General features: G+C 40.5%; 1 protein-coding gene across 1 annotated transcript; it reads left to right on the forward strand.

Moving 5' to 3' along the window:
- Nucleotides 1-564: 564 nt before the first annotated feature.
- On the forward strand, nt 565-10,251 carry LOC127078521 (uncharacterized). The gene is made up of 3 exons (XM_051018969.1): nt 565-1,497; nt 1,588-1,883; nt 9,972-10,251. The coding sequence occupies exons 1-3, from the start codon at nt 565-567 to the stop codon at nt 10,249-10,251; spliced, it is 1,509 nt and encodes a 502-aa protein (XP_050874926.1).
- Nucleotides 10,252-17,890: the final 7,639 nt, after the last annotated feature.

Here is a 17,890-nt window from a genome sequence, read left to right on the forward strand (position 1 = left end):
GCTGCAAGAGTGCACCCGCCATTGGTTGATCGTGAATTGATTGACATTTTCATGGGTACCTTGCAGGGCCAATATTATGAAAGATTGATCAGTAGTGTGTCCACAGGATTTTCTGACATGGTGATCGTGGGTGAAAGAGTAGAGGAAGGATTGAAAAGTGGTAAAATCCAGGGAGGTTCCAGCAGTCAACCAATCTTGAAGAAGCCTTTCAACAGATTCAAGAGGAAGAAGGGTGAGACTAGTGCTGTTTCTTCTCAGAAGGGGAGGGCACCATACAAGGCTCCTGCTTCTGTGCCTTATTATCAGTGCCCCTACGTAGCAATTGCTCAATATCTAACCATGCCTTACCGTCCAATTGCTCCTGTTCCTATTCCAACTCCGGTACCTCACTATCAAGTTCCAGTTCCTCAATATCAAGATCCACAACCTCAGTTCCAAGCTCCTCCACCTCAACATCAATAGAGAAATCAACAGAACAATCAAGCACGTCCAGTTCAGCAGCAATGACCAAATCAACAAAGGCCATATCAACAGTACAATAATGTGAATACCACTCCTATCCCAATGACTTACACTCAATTGCTATCGTATCTGATTCAGAATGGGACTGTCGTGCCAAGGGCATTACCTCCAATGCTGAAGCCGTATAAGCCTTGGTATGATGAGAATGCTAGATGTGCCTTTCATGCTAATTCAGAGGGTCATACAACAGAGAATTGCAAAGTGTTCAAGCTCCGGGTCCAAGAGTTGATAGATCAGAAAATATTGTCTTTTGCTAATGTTCCAAATATGGGGAACAATCATTTGCCTAAACATGATGGTTCAGGCGTCAATGCTATAGATAGTTCAACTGATGATGGATTGATAAAGGATGTGTTCAAGTTGAAGACTCTTTTAACGGTGGTCCATGCTAGATTGATGGAAGCAGAATTGATGAATGGAGTACATGATAATTGTGTGGTGTGCTCATCCAACCCTGATCAGTGTGGTGAATTCAAAATTTGTCTTCAATGTTTGATGGATCAACGGGTTATTCAGTTCACCAAAGCAAAGATTGATGAGGATGTTGCTGTGATTGTGCCTGTGTTTGATCAAGAGAGGCTTCCCAAGCCTTTTGTGGTCCCTTATCAGAGAAATGATGACCTTGAGCCAGTGAAGAAGATTGAGCCCATGGTTATTTATGTTCCTGCTCCATTCTCATTTGACAGTACCAAAGCAGTTCCTTGGAACTATGAGCCTGTAGTTTATGTGGGTAACAAACCAGTAATCTTGAAAGAGCCAGATGTGACTAACATCGCTGGAGCTAGTGGTGTGACTCGAAGTGGAAGGGTTTTCTCTCCTGAAGTGATCCCAAACAAAGAAAGTGCACCAACAGTTGAACCAACGAAGGGGAAAGAGGTGAATCCTTCAGAAGTCGGAGAAGGCTCATCTAAGAAAGCAGTGACTGCTGAAGAGGATAGAGAATTCTTGAAAATCATCAAGAAGAGTGACTACAAGGTCGTAGATCAGCTCAACCAAACTCCTTCAAAAATCTCCATTCTTTCTCTACTTATGAGTTCTGAGGCTCATAGGACTGCTCTATTGAAGTTCTTGAACGAAGCTTATGTGGCAGAAGACATCAGTGTTATTCAGTTTGATAACGTGGTTGCTAATCTCAATACTAGTAGTTGTTTGATGTTCACTGATGATGATTTACCCCCTAATGGGCGAGAACATAATATGGCGCTTCATATCTCCATTCAGTGTACAGATGTTACTTTGGCTCGAGTACTGGTGGATACAGGTTCATCCTTGAATGTGTTACCTAAGACTACCCTGGAACAATTGAATATTGAAGGGGTGCAGATGAGACCCAGTGCTTTGATAGTGAAAGCTTTTGATGGGTCTAAGCGAACAATGATTGGGGAGATTGACCTCCCAATCCTGATTGGCCCTCAAACTTTCCGTATTACCTTCCAGGTAATGGATATTAGGCCTGCCTATAGTTGTCTGTTAGGTAGACCTTGGATCCATGCTGCTGGAGCTGTCACCTCGACACTTCACCAGAAGCTGAAGTTTGTTACTTCTGGTAAGCTGATATCAGTATCCGGAGAGGAAGATATTTTCGTCAGCCATTTGACTTCTTTCAGATACATTGAATGAAGGAGAATTGCCATCCAAGGCGCAGCGGAATTTAAAAAAAATTCTCCTTTAATGATCCTTACGAATGGGCATGATCAGTGATAGAATCGTTACCTCTTGTGGCGATTCAAACCTTTGGTACAGATCACTGATAATGATCAAAACCTTTGATACAGATCTACGGAGTGATCATGAACATTGAACGATGACAACGTCTCTACTCAATCCACACGAACGGATTCCTTCAATCTCAGTGCTAGCTGGTACGAATGAAGGCTTTGAGTGAGAGAGAGAGAAACGAAATTCCAACTCTTCACTTGAGTTGAGTCTCTGTGGAGTGACAATGCTTCTACCCAAGGGGTTCTATTTATAGAACCACCGTGTGGGCTTCAAGCTAAAAAGCCCACTTAAGTGTATTTTGGCCCATATCTCATAATATGCCAAAATCACTTATGTATTTGGTACCTTACCATATTCTGTCTCCCACTTAAGTGCACCGTACCTTACGGTGTTCCTTAGTTACTCTATTTCTCATCAATCCGTCCTTTGTGTGTGACCCTGTAGGTTTTCGCGACGTTGGCAATTATATTAAATCACGCATTTAACACAATAAACAGTGAGCGGTATCTAGCAACACATCACTGCTACCCAAGTCACAAAAATGTCATGTGATCTGACAAAACCTCCTGTGATAATAATTATGTGTATAATTACCCCTTTGCCCTTATGTCTATATTGAACACAAGGTATAGACCGTGTCACCCTTTTCCAGTTCAATATTGGGCCCATAGACATTTATCCTGTTATGCAGGATGGGCAAATTCCATCTAGGTCACTCATGTCCCTCAGCATGCTTTGTGGAGTACCCATCAACTGTCTTTATGGTTATCCAGTTACGGATAACGTTGGATCAACAATAAAGCACTCGACTCTACATCTAGAATCCATAGTGGTTTCAGGTCGAAGAGTGGTATACACTATTATCACCATGAGAATAACTTATGACACTTTGCATAACTTTCTATATAGTATTCTCATAGCGGGTCAATTCGGTATAAATATTACTCATAATATTCATACCTATGTTTAAGACTTGATAACTCTTTATCCATGATCCATGAGATGTGATCATCAGTCTACAAACATAATAGTCTTAATGCTTTAATGTTATCCCACTTCACACTAAAGCTCGACTACGGATACTTTAAGAATAGTGTCCTTATGTTTAATGTGTTCTCATGATTAAGTCACACTTAATACATTAAACAGACTATCTATTCCAGGGACTTTATTAATCAACCATAATAAAGAAAAAGCCTTTTATTATTTATTAATAAATAATTCGATACAAGTACCAAAAGTATTGGCCTCTAGGGCTTACACCAACAATCTCCCACTAGCACTAGAGCCAATCAGGCATTACCCCTAATGCCCATTGATCTAGTATGGCCATCATGCTTCTGCTGTGCAAGAGGCTTTGTTAGTGGGTCAACAATATTGTCAAGTGTTGGTACTTTACATATTTTCATATCTCCTCTATCTATTACCTCTCGAATGAGGTGATAGCGCCTGAGTATGTGTTTGGATCGTTGGTGAGATCTAGGCTCCTTAGTTTGTGCGATAGCACCATTGTTATCATAATAGAGACCAATGGGATCCACAATGCTAGGGACTATGCCAAGTTCACTAATGAACTTTTTGATCCAAACAGCTTCCTTTGCTGCACTTGAGGCAGCAATATACTCGGCCTCGGTTGTAGAATCAACAACTGTATCTTGCTTTGAACTTTTCAAGCTCACAGCGCCACTATTTAAGCAAAACACATAACCATTGGAACCATTCATATTAAAGCGTCTCAGCACTTTGTCTATGTACTCTAACTTAGGCGAAGCATTTTGTGATCTATCTCTATAGATTCTGATTCCTAATATATAGGCTGCTTCTCCTAGGTCCTTCATAGAAAAACATTTCCCCAACCAAGACTTTACTTGTTGCAGGGTAGGGACATCGTTTCCAATGAGTAATATGTCATCTACATATAATATCAGGAAAACGATCATGCTCCCACTAACGTTCTTGTAGACACAAGGCTAATCTTTGTTCTTGATGAATCCATATTGTTTTACTGTTTCATCAATACAAAGATTCCATGAGTAGGTCACAGGCTCATCTTGATGCATGAGTAATACATCACCTTGATCTGTTATGAGATATCCATATCTCTCAGGTAGGTGATGTATCCTGCTTGACCTACGCTGGTCTTGTTCTACTTGAGCAGGTTGCTCTTACACAACTACTTGTGTTTCCTGCTCTAATTCCTCCATAGGTCTATCGATGCTTTGTGATTCTTGAATTTCTTCAAGCTCTACTTTCCTCCCACTGATTCCTTTGGAAATAAAATCCTTTTCTAGGAATACTCCAGTTCGAGCGACAAACACTTTGCCCTCAGAAGGATTGTAGAAGTAATACCCTCTTGTTTCTTTAGGATACCTCACAAATAAGCATTTGTCAGATTTGGGCTCAAGCTTAGTTGAAATTTGTCGTTTCACATAAACTTCGCAACCCCAAATCTTCATGTAAGACATATGTGGTTTCTTACCACTCCATATCTCATATGGTGTCTTTTCAACCTTTTGGATGGAACGCGGTTAAGTGTATAAGCTGATGTCAATCGTGCATGTCCTCAAAAGGAGTTTGGAAGATCGGTGTGACTCATCATGGATCGGACCATGTCTAACAGGGTTCGATTTCTTCTCTCAGATACACCATTCCATTGGGGTGTTCTAGGAGGAGTGATTTGGGATAGGATCCCACACTCTTTCAGATGGTCATCAAACTCTAGGCTTAAATACTCACCACCTCGATCTGATCGAAGAGTTTTAATATTCTTACCTAGTTAGTTTTGTACTTCATTCTTGAATTCCTTGAACTCTTCAAAGGACTATGATTTATGTTTCATTAAATACACATAACCATATCTACTGAAATCATCAGTAAATGTGATGAAGTACTAAAAACCTCCTCTGACTGGCATGTTCAGTGGTCCACATACATCAGTATGTATGAGGGCCAAAAGATCATTATCTCTTTCACCTTTTCCTGTGAATGGAGACTTTATCATCTTTCCAATTAAACAAGATTTGCATGTCTCATATGATTCATAATCAAAAGAGTCCAACAGTCCATCTTTATGGAGTTTGGAAATGCGCTTCTCATTTATGTGGCTTAATCGACAATGCCAAAGGTAAGTTGGATTTAACTCATTTGGTTTCATCCTTTTAGTATTAATGTTATAAATAGGCATTTCAAGATCAAGGACATATAGTCCATTGTTCATTTATGCATTAGCATAGAATATATCATTCAAATAAATTGAACAACAATTGTTCTTTATTATGAATGAAAAACCAAACTTGTCCAAACAAGAAACGGAAATAATATTCGTGCTAATTGCAGGTACATAATAACAGTTCTCTAACTGAATTATTAAACCACTAGGTAAAGTCAATACATAAGTCCCTATGGCTAAAGCAGCAACCCTTGCTCCATTGCCAACTCGTAGGTCAACTTTACCTTTTGCCAATTTTCTACTCCTTTTTAGTCCCTGTATATTTGTATAAATGTGAGAACCGCATCCAGTATCTAATACCCATGATGCAGAAGTAGATAAATTAATTTCAATAACAAAAATACCTGAAGTTGAAGTCTCTACTCCATTCTTCTTATCTTTCAGGTATTTTGGGCAGTTTCTCTTCCAGTGTCCGGTCTTACCGTAATGGAAGCAGATGCCTTCTTTTGCTATGCCTCCACTAGGCCTTAAAGCAGCAACGGTGGGTTTGGGTTTGGCAACTTCCTTGCCTTTCCCTTTATCACCCTGCTTAGCGGGCCTTTCGTTCTGTCTCTTTCCATTTCCGATCATCAGAATGGACTTCCCTTTTGACTTCAGATTCTGCTCGGCAGTTCTTAACATGGCGAGCAGTTCAGGAAGCGATTTGTCCATATCAATCATATTGAAATTTAGGACAAATTGACTGAAACTATCTGGCAACGATTGCAAGATCAAATCAGTCGCAAGTTCCTTTTCGAGGGGAAAACCCAATCTCTCAAGGTTTTCCACATACCCAATCATCTTGAGCACATGGGGACCTACAGAGGCTCCCTCAGCTAACTTGCCTTGAAAAAGGGCTTTTGAAACTTCAAACCTCTCATGCCTTGCTTGCTCTTGATAGAGCATTTTCAGGTGTTCGATCATATCGAACGCTGCCATGTTCTCATGTTGCTTTTGCAATTCTGAGTTCATGGTAGCTAGCATGAGACAAGCAGTTTCATTGACATCATCGACATGCTTCTTATAAGCATCTCTTTCTGCCTTAGGTACAGAACTAGGAGGTTCCTCTTCAGGAACAGGTGTCTCCAAGACATACAACTTTTTATCATGTTTGAGGACAATCCTCAGGTTTCGGTGTCAATCTAGAAAATTTGTCCCAGACAATTTTTCTTTATCAAGGATTGATCGCAGGATGTTGTTAGAGGTGTTTGCTGTCATGGTAATCTACATAAGGATTAATGAAAGTATAAGTATCATTGACATATTTAATTAGGCATTTAATTAAATATGCTCCCACTATTTTATTCAAAAGAAATGACCCTCATCATTTGATTCGGAAAATCCCGTTGGAAGATTTTCTAGTGGGTCGAGATCCATATTTCACTTCGTTCTAAGTCCGCGTAGGCGGATTACACAAAACTAGGTTATTTAGGTAGGAACTCCTTCCAATTGTATCTCATACAACTCTCGAAAATTTCAGTTGGGTGAATAACTCCTTATTCCAATCCATCATATGGATCATTCCCAACTCTTGCTTCTAAACATATATATAATCTTATTATAATTTATTTAGTTAAGTTTGACCCATTGTTTTAACAGTTGGATATTACAATTATCCCATCGCACCTTACTAATATAGAACATGCACCTCGCGTAGGCGAAACCTACATTATTCGATACTAGTCTTGATGAGTGTTAAAACTTGGAAAGCATAAACTTAATATTTAATTTGAGGGAATTGCAATTTTTCTGATCTCACCGGCTTGTTTAACATATAAACCGTCTCTCACATGCATCAACATACATTCACATGCATCAACATACATATAAATAAAATGAAACAGTTATGGCCCCTAGCGCAATTGTTCTCCCAAGCCAATGAGAGAACCTAAGCTAACCTACAGCAATCTAAGCTTCTCCAAGCAAGATCTTCAAGGTTGTCCTCCTTTGGCACTGACTTCTTTGCTTTCTTCATATCATTACATTACAAAAGAAACTCGTTTTACATACGAGGGAGTGAGATGAGAAAAGAAGTTACATTTGGGAGATTAAGAGAGAGGCACGACACGCAAGTCGTATTTTAAAACCCAAAACAAAATAAAGGAAGACTAAGGCCATAACCGATCACCACAAGATAATAATAAACACTTTATTATTATTATTAATTCCTTTAATTAATTAAAACCAAATTAAATCTCGACGACCGATCACCATATTTTAATGAACAATTCATTTAAAAACAGTGTCACTTTTCGCATCAACACTTGATACTTTTAAAGCACTGAGTTAGCCGAACGGGTGAATTTTACCTTGCGTTAACCGGTTAACCATATGCGTTAACCGGTTAACACTGTTTGAAATCTGTTCAAAAAATTCTTTTCTGCCTTGCGTTAACCGGTTAACCAAATGTGTTAACCGGTTAACACTGTTTGAAAATGTCTTGGAAAACTGTTTTCCGCCTTGCGTTAACTGGTTAACCATATGCGTTAACCGGTTAACACTGTTTGAAAAATAAAAAAATGTTATTTCGTATTGCGTTAACCGGTTAACCATATGCGTTAACCGGTTAACACTGTTCCAAAAAGTGTTTTAGAAAGCATAACTCTTGTGCAGTCATAACCCCAATCGCATAACTCTCTGACAACACAACCCTTGTGCCGTCACTAACCCTGATGCACCAATTTCAGACCGTCAAAGATATCTCGATTGTTGATTCAGTATGATTGATCAACACGTCATTCCTTCACCATACTAATGTCGGATCAAGAAGCAAATGACCATTGATCGCTCAAAGGAAAACAATCATTGAGTGTTTGAATGAACGAAACGAGAACACTATATCATATATAATGTATTTTGCATCAGGATTACATATATCACATATATGACTTGATCGATCTCAATTTAATCTTTGATTCATTCTGTCTTTAATCATATTAATACAGAACAAAAAACAGTTATCAGATTCATGGTTTTGCAAGTGGCTCTGATACCACTGAAAGAGAATTGCCATCCAAGGCGCAGCGCAATTTAAAAAAATCCTCCTTTAATGATCCTTACGAATGGGCATGATCAGTGATAGAATTGTTACCTCTTGTGGCGATTCAAACCTTTGGTGCAGATCTCTGATAATGATCAAAACCTTTGATACAGATCTACGGAGTGATCACGAACTTCGAACGATGACAACGTCTCTACTCAGTCCACATGAACAGATTCCTTCAATCTCAGTGCTAGCTGGTACGAATGAAGGCTTTGAGTGTGAGAGAGAGAGAAACGAAATTCCAACTCTTCACTTGAGTTGAGTCTCTGTGGAGTGACAATGCTTCTACACGAGGGGTTCTATTTATAGAACCACTTGTGTGGGCTTCAAGCTAAAAAGCCCACTTAAGTGTATTTTGGCCCATATCTCATAATATGCCAAAATCACTTAAGTATTTGGTACCTTACCATATTTCGTCTCCCACTTAAGTGCACTGTACCTTACGGTATTCCTTAGTTACTCTATTTCTCATCAATCCGTCCTTTGTGTGTGACCCTGTAGGTTTTCGCGATGTTGGCAATTATATTAAATCACGCATTTAACATAATAAACAGTGAGCGGTATCTAGCAACACATCACTGCTACCCAAGTCACAAAAATGTCATGTGATATGACAAAACCTCCTGTGATAATAATTATGTGTATAATTACCCCTTTACCCTTATGTCTATATTGAACACAAGGTATAGACCGTGTCACCCTTGTCCAGTTCAATATTGGGCCCATAGACATTTATCCTGTTACGCAGGATGGGCAAATTCCATCTAGGACACTCATGTCCCTCAGCATGCTTTGTGGAGTACCCATCAACTGTCTTTATGGTTATCCAGTTATGGATAACGTTGGATCAACAATAAAGCACTCGACTCTACATCTAGGATCCATAGTGGTTTCAGGTCGAAGAGTGGTATACACTATTATCACCATGAGAATAACTTATGACACTTTGCATAACTTTCTATATAGTATTCTCATAGCGGGTCAATCCGGTATAAATATTACTCCTAATATTCATACCTATGTTTAAGAATTGATAACTCTTTATCCATGATCCATGAGATGTGATCATCAGTCTACAAACATAATAGTCTTAATGCTTTAATGTTATCCCACTTCACACTAAAGCTCGACTACGGATACTTTAAGAATAGTGTCCTTATGTTTAATGTGTTCTCATGATTAAGTCACACTTAATACATTAAACGGACTATCTATTCCAGAGACTTTATTAATCAACCATAATAAAGAAAAAGCCTTTTATTATTTATTAATAAATAATTCGATACAAGTACCAAAAGTATTGGCCTCTAGGGCTTACACCAACATTGAAGTAGGTGAAGACATTGTTGAAACTCCTCTCCAAGCCCTTGAAGTGGTCAATGTGGTCCAGACTAAGGCAAAACTTGTTGAAGAACCCAAGGGGGTCATGTCCTCGTGGAAGAGTGTGAAAGCTGCAATTGAAGCCGGTTGCCCTGGAAGTTGGGGCACAGTGATTGAATTACCAGAGAAGAAAGACAAGTGTGGATTAGGATATCAGCCGTCTATTGAACTTTTCAAATATCAGAAGATACATCAAAGAAAGGTTCCTATCAACCAGGAAATATTCTCCAAAGCTGGATTCCGAAGTGATGATCAAATGAATGCTCTTGAAGATGAAGATCCAGATTTGTCCAAGATGGTGTTTTGTGGACCTTCGAATGCCGCTCTCACTAACTGGAAGGCAACAGATGTTCCGGATATAGTTTCTTGTTCAAAGTAATTTACTGTTTTCTAAAAAACATCCAATGCCCTGCCCAAGGCATATGGATAGCTTTGTATGGCCCATTTTGTGTTAATATTTAAGCCTTATCATCAATACAAAGCACATTTTTTGAGATCCTTGTCTTTCATCTTTTTAATTTTTTTACAAATAAATAAATAAAAAATTAAAAAATGGCAATTTTGATTTCACATCACTTTCATTTTTCAAAATCTTCCGCTAAAAAGAAAAATCATTTCCATGCAGATCATTAATAACTGGATCCATTGAACACGACAATGCTATAATTCCCTATGACTTCGACCTCCCGATTAACCAAGCTGAAGAGGATGGTAAGGAAGACTGCGAACTTTCAGAAGAGTTGACCAGACTTTTGAAACAAGAGGAAAAGATGATTCAGCCTCATCAGGAACCAGTGGATGTGATCAATCTGGGGACTAAGGAGGATAGAAAGGAAGTCAAGGTCGGAACTGCTTTGAAAAAAAATGTGAAGGAGGAACTAGTCAAGCTACTACATGAATATGTGGATGTGTTTGCTTGGTCATATCAGGATATGCCAGGACTCGACACCGACATAGTTGTGCACAAGCTGCCGTTGAAGCCAGAATGCCCGCCCATCAAGCAAAAGTTGAGAAGAACTCGACCAGACATGGTTGTCAAGATTAGAGAAGAGGTCAAGAAGCAGTTTGATGCAGGTTTTCTAGCTGTTGCAACTTACCCGCATTGGATTGCTAATATTGTGCCAGTTTCGAAGAAAGATGGAAAAGTTTGAATGTGTGTAAACTACAGAGACCTGAATAGAGTTAGTCCCAAAGATGATTTTCCTTTACCTCACATTGATGTATTGGTAGATAACACAACTCAGTTCTCTGTATTCTCCTTCATGGACGGATTCTCCGGATATAATCAGATTAAAATGTCTCCCGAAGATATGGAGAAAACAACTTTCATTACACCATGGGGCACTTTCTGTTATAAGGTAATGCCTTTTGGTCTGAAAAATGTTGGGGCAACCTATCAAAGGGCCATGGTGACTCTTTTCCATGATATGATACATAAGGAGATTGAAGTCTATGTGGATGACATGATTGCCAAGTCTCAGACAGAAAAGGAGCATGTTATTCATCTGAAGAAGTTGTTTATAAGATTGAGGAAATACAGACTGCGCTTAAACCCTGCTAAATGCACTTTTGGAGTTAGATCTAGAAAGCTTCTAGGATTCATTGTGAGCCAGAGAGGCATAGAAGTTGATCCTGACAAAGTCAAAGCTATTCAAGAAATGCCAGCACCTCGGACAGAGAAGCAAGTCTGTGGTTTCTTGGGCAGATTGAACTATATTTCCAAATTCATCTCGCATTTGACAGCCACTTGCGAGCCAATATTCAAGTTGTTAAGAAAAGATCAAGTTGTTAGGTGGAACGATGATTTCCAGAGTGCATTCGATAAAATCAAACAGTATCTGCAAGAACCACCAATCTTAGTGCCACCGGTTTCAGGAAGGCCTCTCATTATGTATTTGACAGTACTCGATGAATCCATGGGATGTGTACTGGGGCAACACGATGAGACGGGTAGAAAAGAGAATGTCATCTACTACCTGAGCAAGAAGTTTACAGAATGTGAAATCAGGTACTCCATGCTAGAAAATACTTGTTGTGCATTAGCATGGGTCGCTTGTCGTCTGAGGCAGTATATGATTTGTCATACGACAATGTTAATATCCAAGATGGATCCCATTAAGTACATCTTCGAGAAACCTGGATTAACTGGCAGAATCGCTCGCTGGCAAATGTTGTTATCAGAATATGACATTCAATATGTAACTCAGAAGGCCATTAAGGGTAGTGTGTTATCAGAGTACCTTGCGCACCAGCCAGTGGATGACTATCAATCGATGAGACTCTACTTCCCAGATGAAGATGTCATGTACATAAGAGACTATGAGATTCCAGGCCCGGAAGAAGGACCCGAACCAGGATCACGGTGGACACTCAGGTTCGATGGTGCCTCAAATGCATTGGGTAACGGAATTGGGGCTGTTATAACTTCTCCAACGGACTTTCATCTTCCCTTCACAGCAAGGTTATGTTTCAAATGCACCAATAACATGGCGGAGTATGAAGCATGTATCTTGGGAATTGAAGCAGCTATTGACCTAAGAGTCAAGATTCTTGAGGTGTATGGAGACTCAACACTTGTCATCTATCAAATCAAAGGAGATTGGGAGACCCGCCATCCCAATTTGATCCCATACCGAGAGCATGTCATGAAGCTAATCCCCTACTTTGATGAGATTAATTTCCATCATATTCCTAGGGAGGAGAATCAACTAGCCAATGCCTTGGCTACTCTGTCATCTATGTTCAAGGTTGTCATACGGTGAACTGACTTGGGGTGTTTTGCTTTTTATCGCAATGTCGCGGATAGCAAGAGTCGCCACCGACTTTTCTTTTATCCAATAAGGAAAGGTGGAAAAGAACAGGAAAGACCTCAATAGATTTTGGGTTCGGGAGGTACATTATACAAAGGGAAGGTATTAGCACCCTTTGTATCCATGGTTATCCATGGGCTCTTAATTGCTGGATCACTTATATTTTTGTCTGAAAAGTGTCGGTGAATTGCTTAAAAAATGTTTGAAAGAGAGTTTAACTTTGTAATGATTCTCGTATGAATGTATACAAAGTATTTATCTCATTTGGTTTTGAAAATGGTTTAGAAAAATATAACTCGGTAATGATTCTAGTATGAATGTATACCAAGTGGTGATTTTCTAGGATTTGTAAAGTGTAAAGTGTGAGGGGTGGAAAATGTTTTAGGTTATGATCCAGTAATTGAGAGTTATACCTTCCTAAGGTCGTTATGGGCATTTCCTATCCTTATGAGGGTAAAACTGTCCTTACTATTGAGAAGTAAGTAATCTTACCCTTTGGATGTTTAAGGGTCACCGTAGGGTCATCGATAGGTCATTGAAGGCAACAGTTGTAAGGATACCTTAGCATTCGAAGGGACGATCATCATTTAACCGTAGGCTACACCGAAGGGTCATCGAGGGACAAAATTGTATTTTCGAAGGCAACATCCGAGGGACCATGATTTATTTTATGATGATTTAATCGAAGGGCCATTGCTAAGGGTATCCCCACATTCGCGGGACATGACCGTATTACGTAATCGTGGGGTAATAAAGAGAGGTCCGATATCATTTATTTAAAGTCCGGATTTTAACAATTAATTAAATAGCCGTAATCAGTTAGGTAATTAGGTCCACAGGAAATCAATGAAATCAATACATTAAAAATCAAGCTTGGTGATTCAAGATGAATCTCCATATTAAACTTAGGTCATCCAAAAGCCATCTCCTCAAGAATGTCCACACCTAAAGCGGCATGCCTAGCCGTTTATTTCTTTGGAAGTATGCTAGCCTTTACATCATGCAACACACGGATTAGAGCATTGAGGCAAAATACAATTGGAAATTGCCCCATAAAATAAATATAACAGTCAGAAATTTAAGCCAAATAATGCAGAATCATGATTAGATGAACATAAAATGGACAACAAAGAGACAAAACAGCCACTGTCCCGTTCGCCTCTGCTTCGCCTAGCGAAGACTCAGCGAAGGCTCGCTGCAGGCTCGCCTAGCGATGAGCTAGCGAGCGACCACGGGTTTGGAATTTGAGAACAGTATGACCTCAACCTGCGGCATGGCTTATGGCATCCAACACATAATTACATGGTTCAACATTCACAATATTCAGGCACACTTAAATTCCCATGCAAAACTTCAAATATGTTTATGAATTCAATTATAATATCATCCACAAGTTAAGAACATGAAGCGGTACCACATGCCAAATGAGAACACAAAGCGATATCACATGCAGATTAAGAACCTAAAGAGGTACCACATGCAAAATAAGAACATAAAGTGATAATCACATGCAGATTAAGAACCTAAAGCGGTACCACATGCAAAATAAGAACATAAAGCGATATCACATGCAAATTAAGAAAATAAAGCAATAGTGATGCAAACCTGTTTGCAATCGAATTGCAACCTTGAATTGGCGAGCCGGATTGAGTTGGGCGGCGGTAGCTTCGGAGCGGGTGAGCGGCCTTCAGGGTTTCCGTCTTCCGAATTCTCTGGATCAGCAGGGTTTCAGTGTTTCTCCCTCTGGGTCTGTGTGTGTGTTCGTCCGTCCCTGTGTTTTTTCTTTTTCGTGGCAGAGGAGCTGGTATTTATAGTGGTAGTGGTGGTGACCTAATGGGCTTAAAATGAGGTCCAAAACTTCAAATTTTCGCAAGCTTCGCTAGGCGAAGGAATTGCTCGCCTAGCGAGCAAGCTAGGTCTGGGCTTTTTCTGGACCTGGTGCTTCGCTGGGCGAGTGGCATGCTGAGATATTCGCTAGGCGAAGGAATTGCTCGCCTAGCGAGCAAGCTATTTTGGGCCACTTTGGATTAGGCCTGTTGTGAGCTGGGCTTTTGTCCATTTGATATCAGTGCCTTGCAGATCAAGTCAGAGGGTCTTGGAAAATGCTTTGTAATATCAACGGGCAAATTTTGGGGTATGACAGCTGCCCCTGTTCAATATTCTTGAACCGAGAGAGTAGAATGGTATGTGCCGTTCGTGATCTGGAGGTGAAAGATTATTGAACACTAGAATGCCCCAAAAATTTGCGATTGTCAATCAGGAGCTAGTCTTGAGGGAGATGGGCTTAGAGATGCCATCCAGGAAGTTTGATGACGAGCTTCCGATGGTGTCGTACGTTAGACGATGTCTGAAGCCATGAATGTCATGCCGGGTCATACGCTACGCCGTATAGCGAATCATCCATCATGCTGTTGACTTCGTTGGGGAGTCAGAGTATGCTATACACTGCTGGGGATGAGGGATCAGAATGGATCGTATATTAGACCGTATCTGAATACCAGAGTGAGTTATTCATTAGGCGGATGACTTTGCTGGGGATGAAAGATCAGAATGGATCGTACGCTAGATCGTATCTGAGTTGAAGATCCAAATGGGCCTTATGATAGACTGTATTGGATGAGCCGTCCATTAGGTTGAATCTGATGATAAAAGGGGGTAGTCGTACACTAGACTACACTTCAGAAATGTACCGTACACTAGGTAGCATCTGAGAAGATGAAGGTTTAACTTGGTCGTACATTAAACCATATCTGAGCAGAATGAGCCGTCCATTAGGCTGAATCTGCTGAAAAGGGAGTAGTCGTACACTAGACTACCATTCAGAAATGTACCTGTCCGAAGGTAGCATCTGAGTAAGGGAGTAGTCGTATACCAGACTACCATTCAGGAATGTACCTGTCCGAAGGTAGCACCTGAGCCAGGGAGTAGCCGTATACCAGACTACCATTCAGGAATGTACCTGTCCGAAGGTAGCACCTGAGCAAGGGAGTAGCCGTATACCAGACCACCATTCAGGAATGTACCTGTCCGAAGGTAGCACCTGAGCAAGGGAAGTAGCCGTGTACCAGACTACCATTCAGGAATGTACCTGTCCGAAGGTAGCACCTGAGCAAGGGAAGTAGCCGTATACCAGACTACCATTCAGGAATGTACCTGTCCGAAGGTAGCACCTGAGCAAGGGAAGTAGCCGTATACCAGACTACCATTCAGGAATGTACCTGTTCGAAGGTAGCACCTGAGCAAGGGAAGTAGCCGTATACCAGACTACCATTCAGGAATGTACCTGTCCGAAGGTAGCACCTGAGCAAGGGAAGTAGCCGTATACCAGACTACCATTCAGGAATGTACCTGTCCGAAGGTAGCACCTGAGCAAGGGAAGTAGCCGTATACCAGACTACCATTCAGGAATGTACCTGTCCGAAGGTAGCACCTGAGCAAGGGAAGTAGCCGTATACCAGACTACCATTCAGGAATGTACCTGTCCGAAGGTAGCACATGAGCAAGGGAAGTAGCCGTATACCAGACTACCATTCAGGAATGTACCTGTCCGAAGGTAGCACCTGAGCAAGGGAAGTAGCCGTATACCAGACTACCATTCAGGAATGTACCTGTCCGAAGGTAGCACCTGAGCCAGGGAGTAGCCGTATACCAGACTACCATTCAGGAATGTACCTATCCGAAGGTAGCACCTGAGCAAGGGATGAAGGTCTAACTTGGTCGTACATTAGACTGTATTTGAGCAGCATCTGGTCTAACTTGGTCGTACATTAGACTGTATTCGAGTTGAATCCGAGGACTTGACGATCTAACTTGGTCGCACATTAGACTGTCACTGAGCAGAATCTGGTCTAACTTGATCGTACATTAGACTGTATCTGGGCAGAATCCGAGGACTTGACGGTCTAACTTGGTCGTACATTAGACTGTCACTGAGCAGAATCTGACTTGAAGGTCTAACTTGGTCGTACATTAGACTGTCTTTGAGTGGTATTTGAAGATTTGAAGGTCTAACTTGGTCGTACATTAGACTGTATGTGAGTTGTTGAAGGTCAGAATGGATCATACGCTAGATCGTATCTGAGTTGTTGAAGGTCAGAATGGATCGTACGCTAGATCGTATCTGAGTTGAAGGAGTCATATGTTGAGATGAATCAGGATGAACCGTACGCTAGGCTATATCTGATAGTATTTGTATATGCTGTATTTGCAATAAATGTCTGGGATGGGCTTATAGATGCCATCGTTAGGAGGATGTCAGAATGGATGTTGACATGGAGCAGATCTGAAAGATGTATCTGAAGAAGAAAGTAGTCGTACGCTAGACTACACCTCGGAATATACCGTATGCTAGGCAGTGTCTGAGGGTTATAGTTGAATTTTGAATGTAATTGATAAGGATGTCCGTCTGAATGGACCTTTGTTTTGACTGTGTCAGGAGGATAATTGACCTGAAAAATAAAGTTAGCTTCATGCCATGTCATGATGCATGAGATGCAAATGTTGTATGCATGCGTATGCTGTGAAATGATGTAATGAGTGAATTATGCGTCTGGAATGAATGAGAGCATTGTATACATGTATATGTTATGAAATGATGTAATGTATATGATGCGGAACGAAAATTGTATGTAGGTATGTGATGTGAGATGATGTAATGAATGCACTATGTGTCTGAAACGTTCTTCCAGGGGACTCTACTGGGGGAATAAATCTCAGTCTGTTGGTCGGAGATATTTGTATTGATGATCCTTTCTTAGCTGAGGATACTTGATTTCTGTCTGATGGTGGAAATATCCAACAGAGCCTGGCTGGGGGTGGAAGAGATGACCTTTCGGTATGGTGGTGCCGACCTCTTCTGGGGAATAATTGGCGTTGCCGGGGAATCGAATTAGCAACAGATTCATTGGGAAGCGTGATTAGACCTTCTCCTCGATCCTGAAGTCGTGTAGTAATTGCTATTGTTATTTTATGCCTGTATTTTGATAAACATTGATCATATTCAAATGCATATATCAATTCAAGTTAAATCAATGGACGTTTATGCAAACAAAATAGAGAAAGTAAAACAAAAGCATTTTTTTTTTGAAACAGAATTGTATTGATTTAGAAAGAGGGCCCATAAACAGGCAATTTGAGTGCAAGGAGACAGAAATCCTAGTAAGAGGAAATTGTCAGGAAACGAAGACAAAGCTATGCAGAAAAAGTCCT

The sequence above is a fragment of the Lathyrus oleraceus genome, chromosome 5 (genome assembly GCF_024323335.1).
Source record: "Lathyrus oleraceus cultivar Zhongwan6 chromosome 5, CAAS_Psat_ZW6_1.0, whole genome shotgun sequence".
In the NCBI taxonomy this organism is placed as follows: domain Eukaryota; kingdom Viridiplantae; phylum Streptophyta; class Magnoliopsida; order Fabales; family Fabaceae; genus Lathyrus; species Lathyrus oleraceus.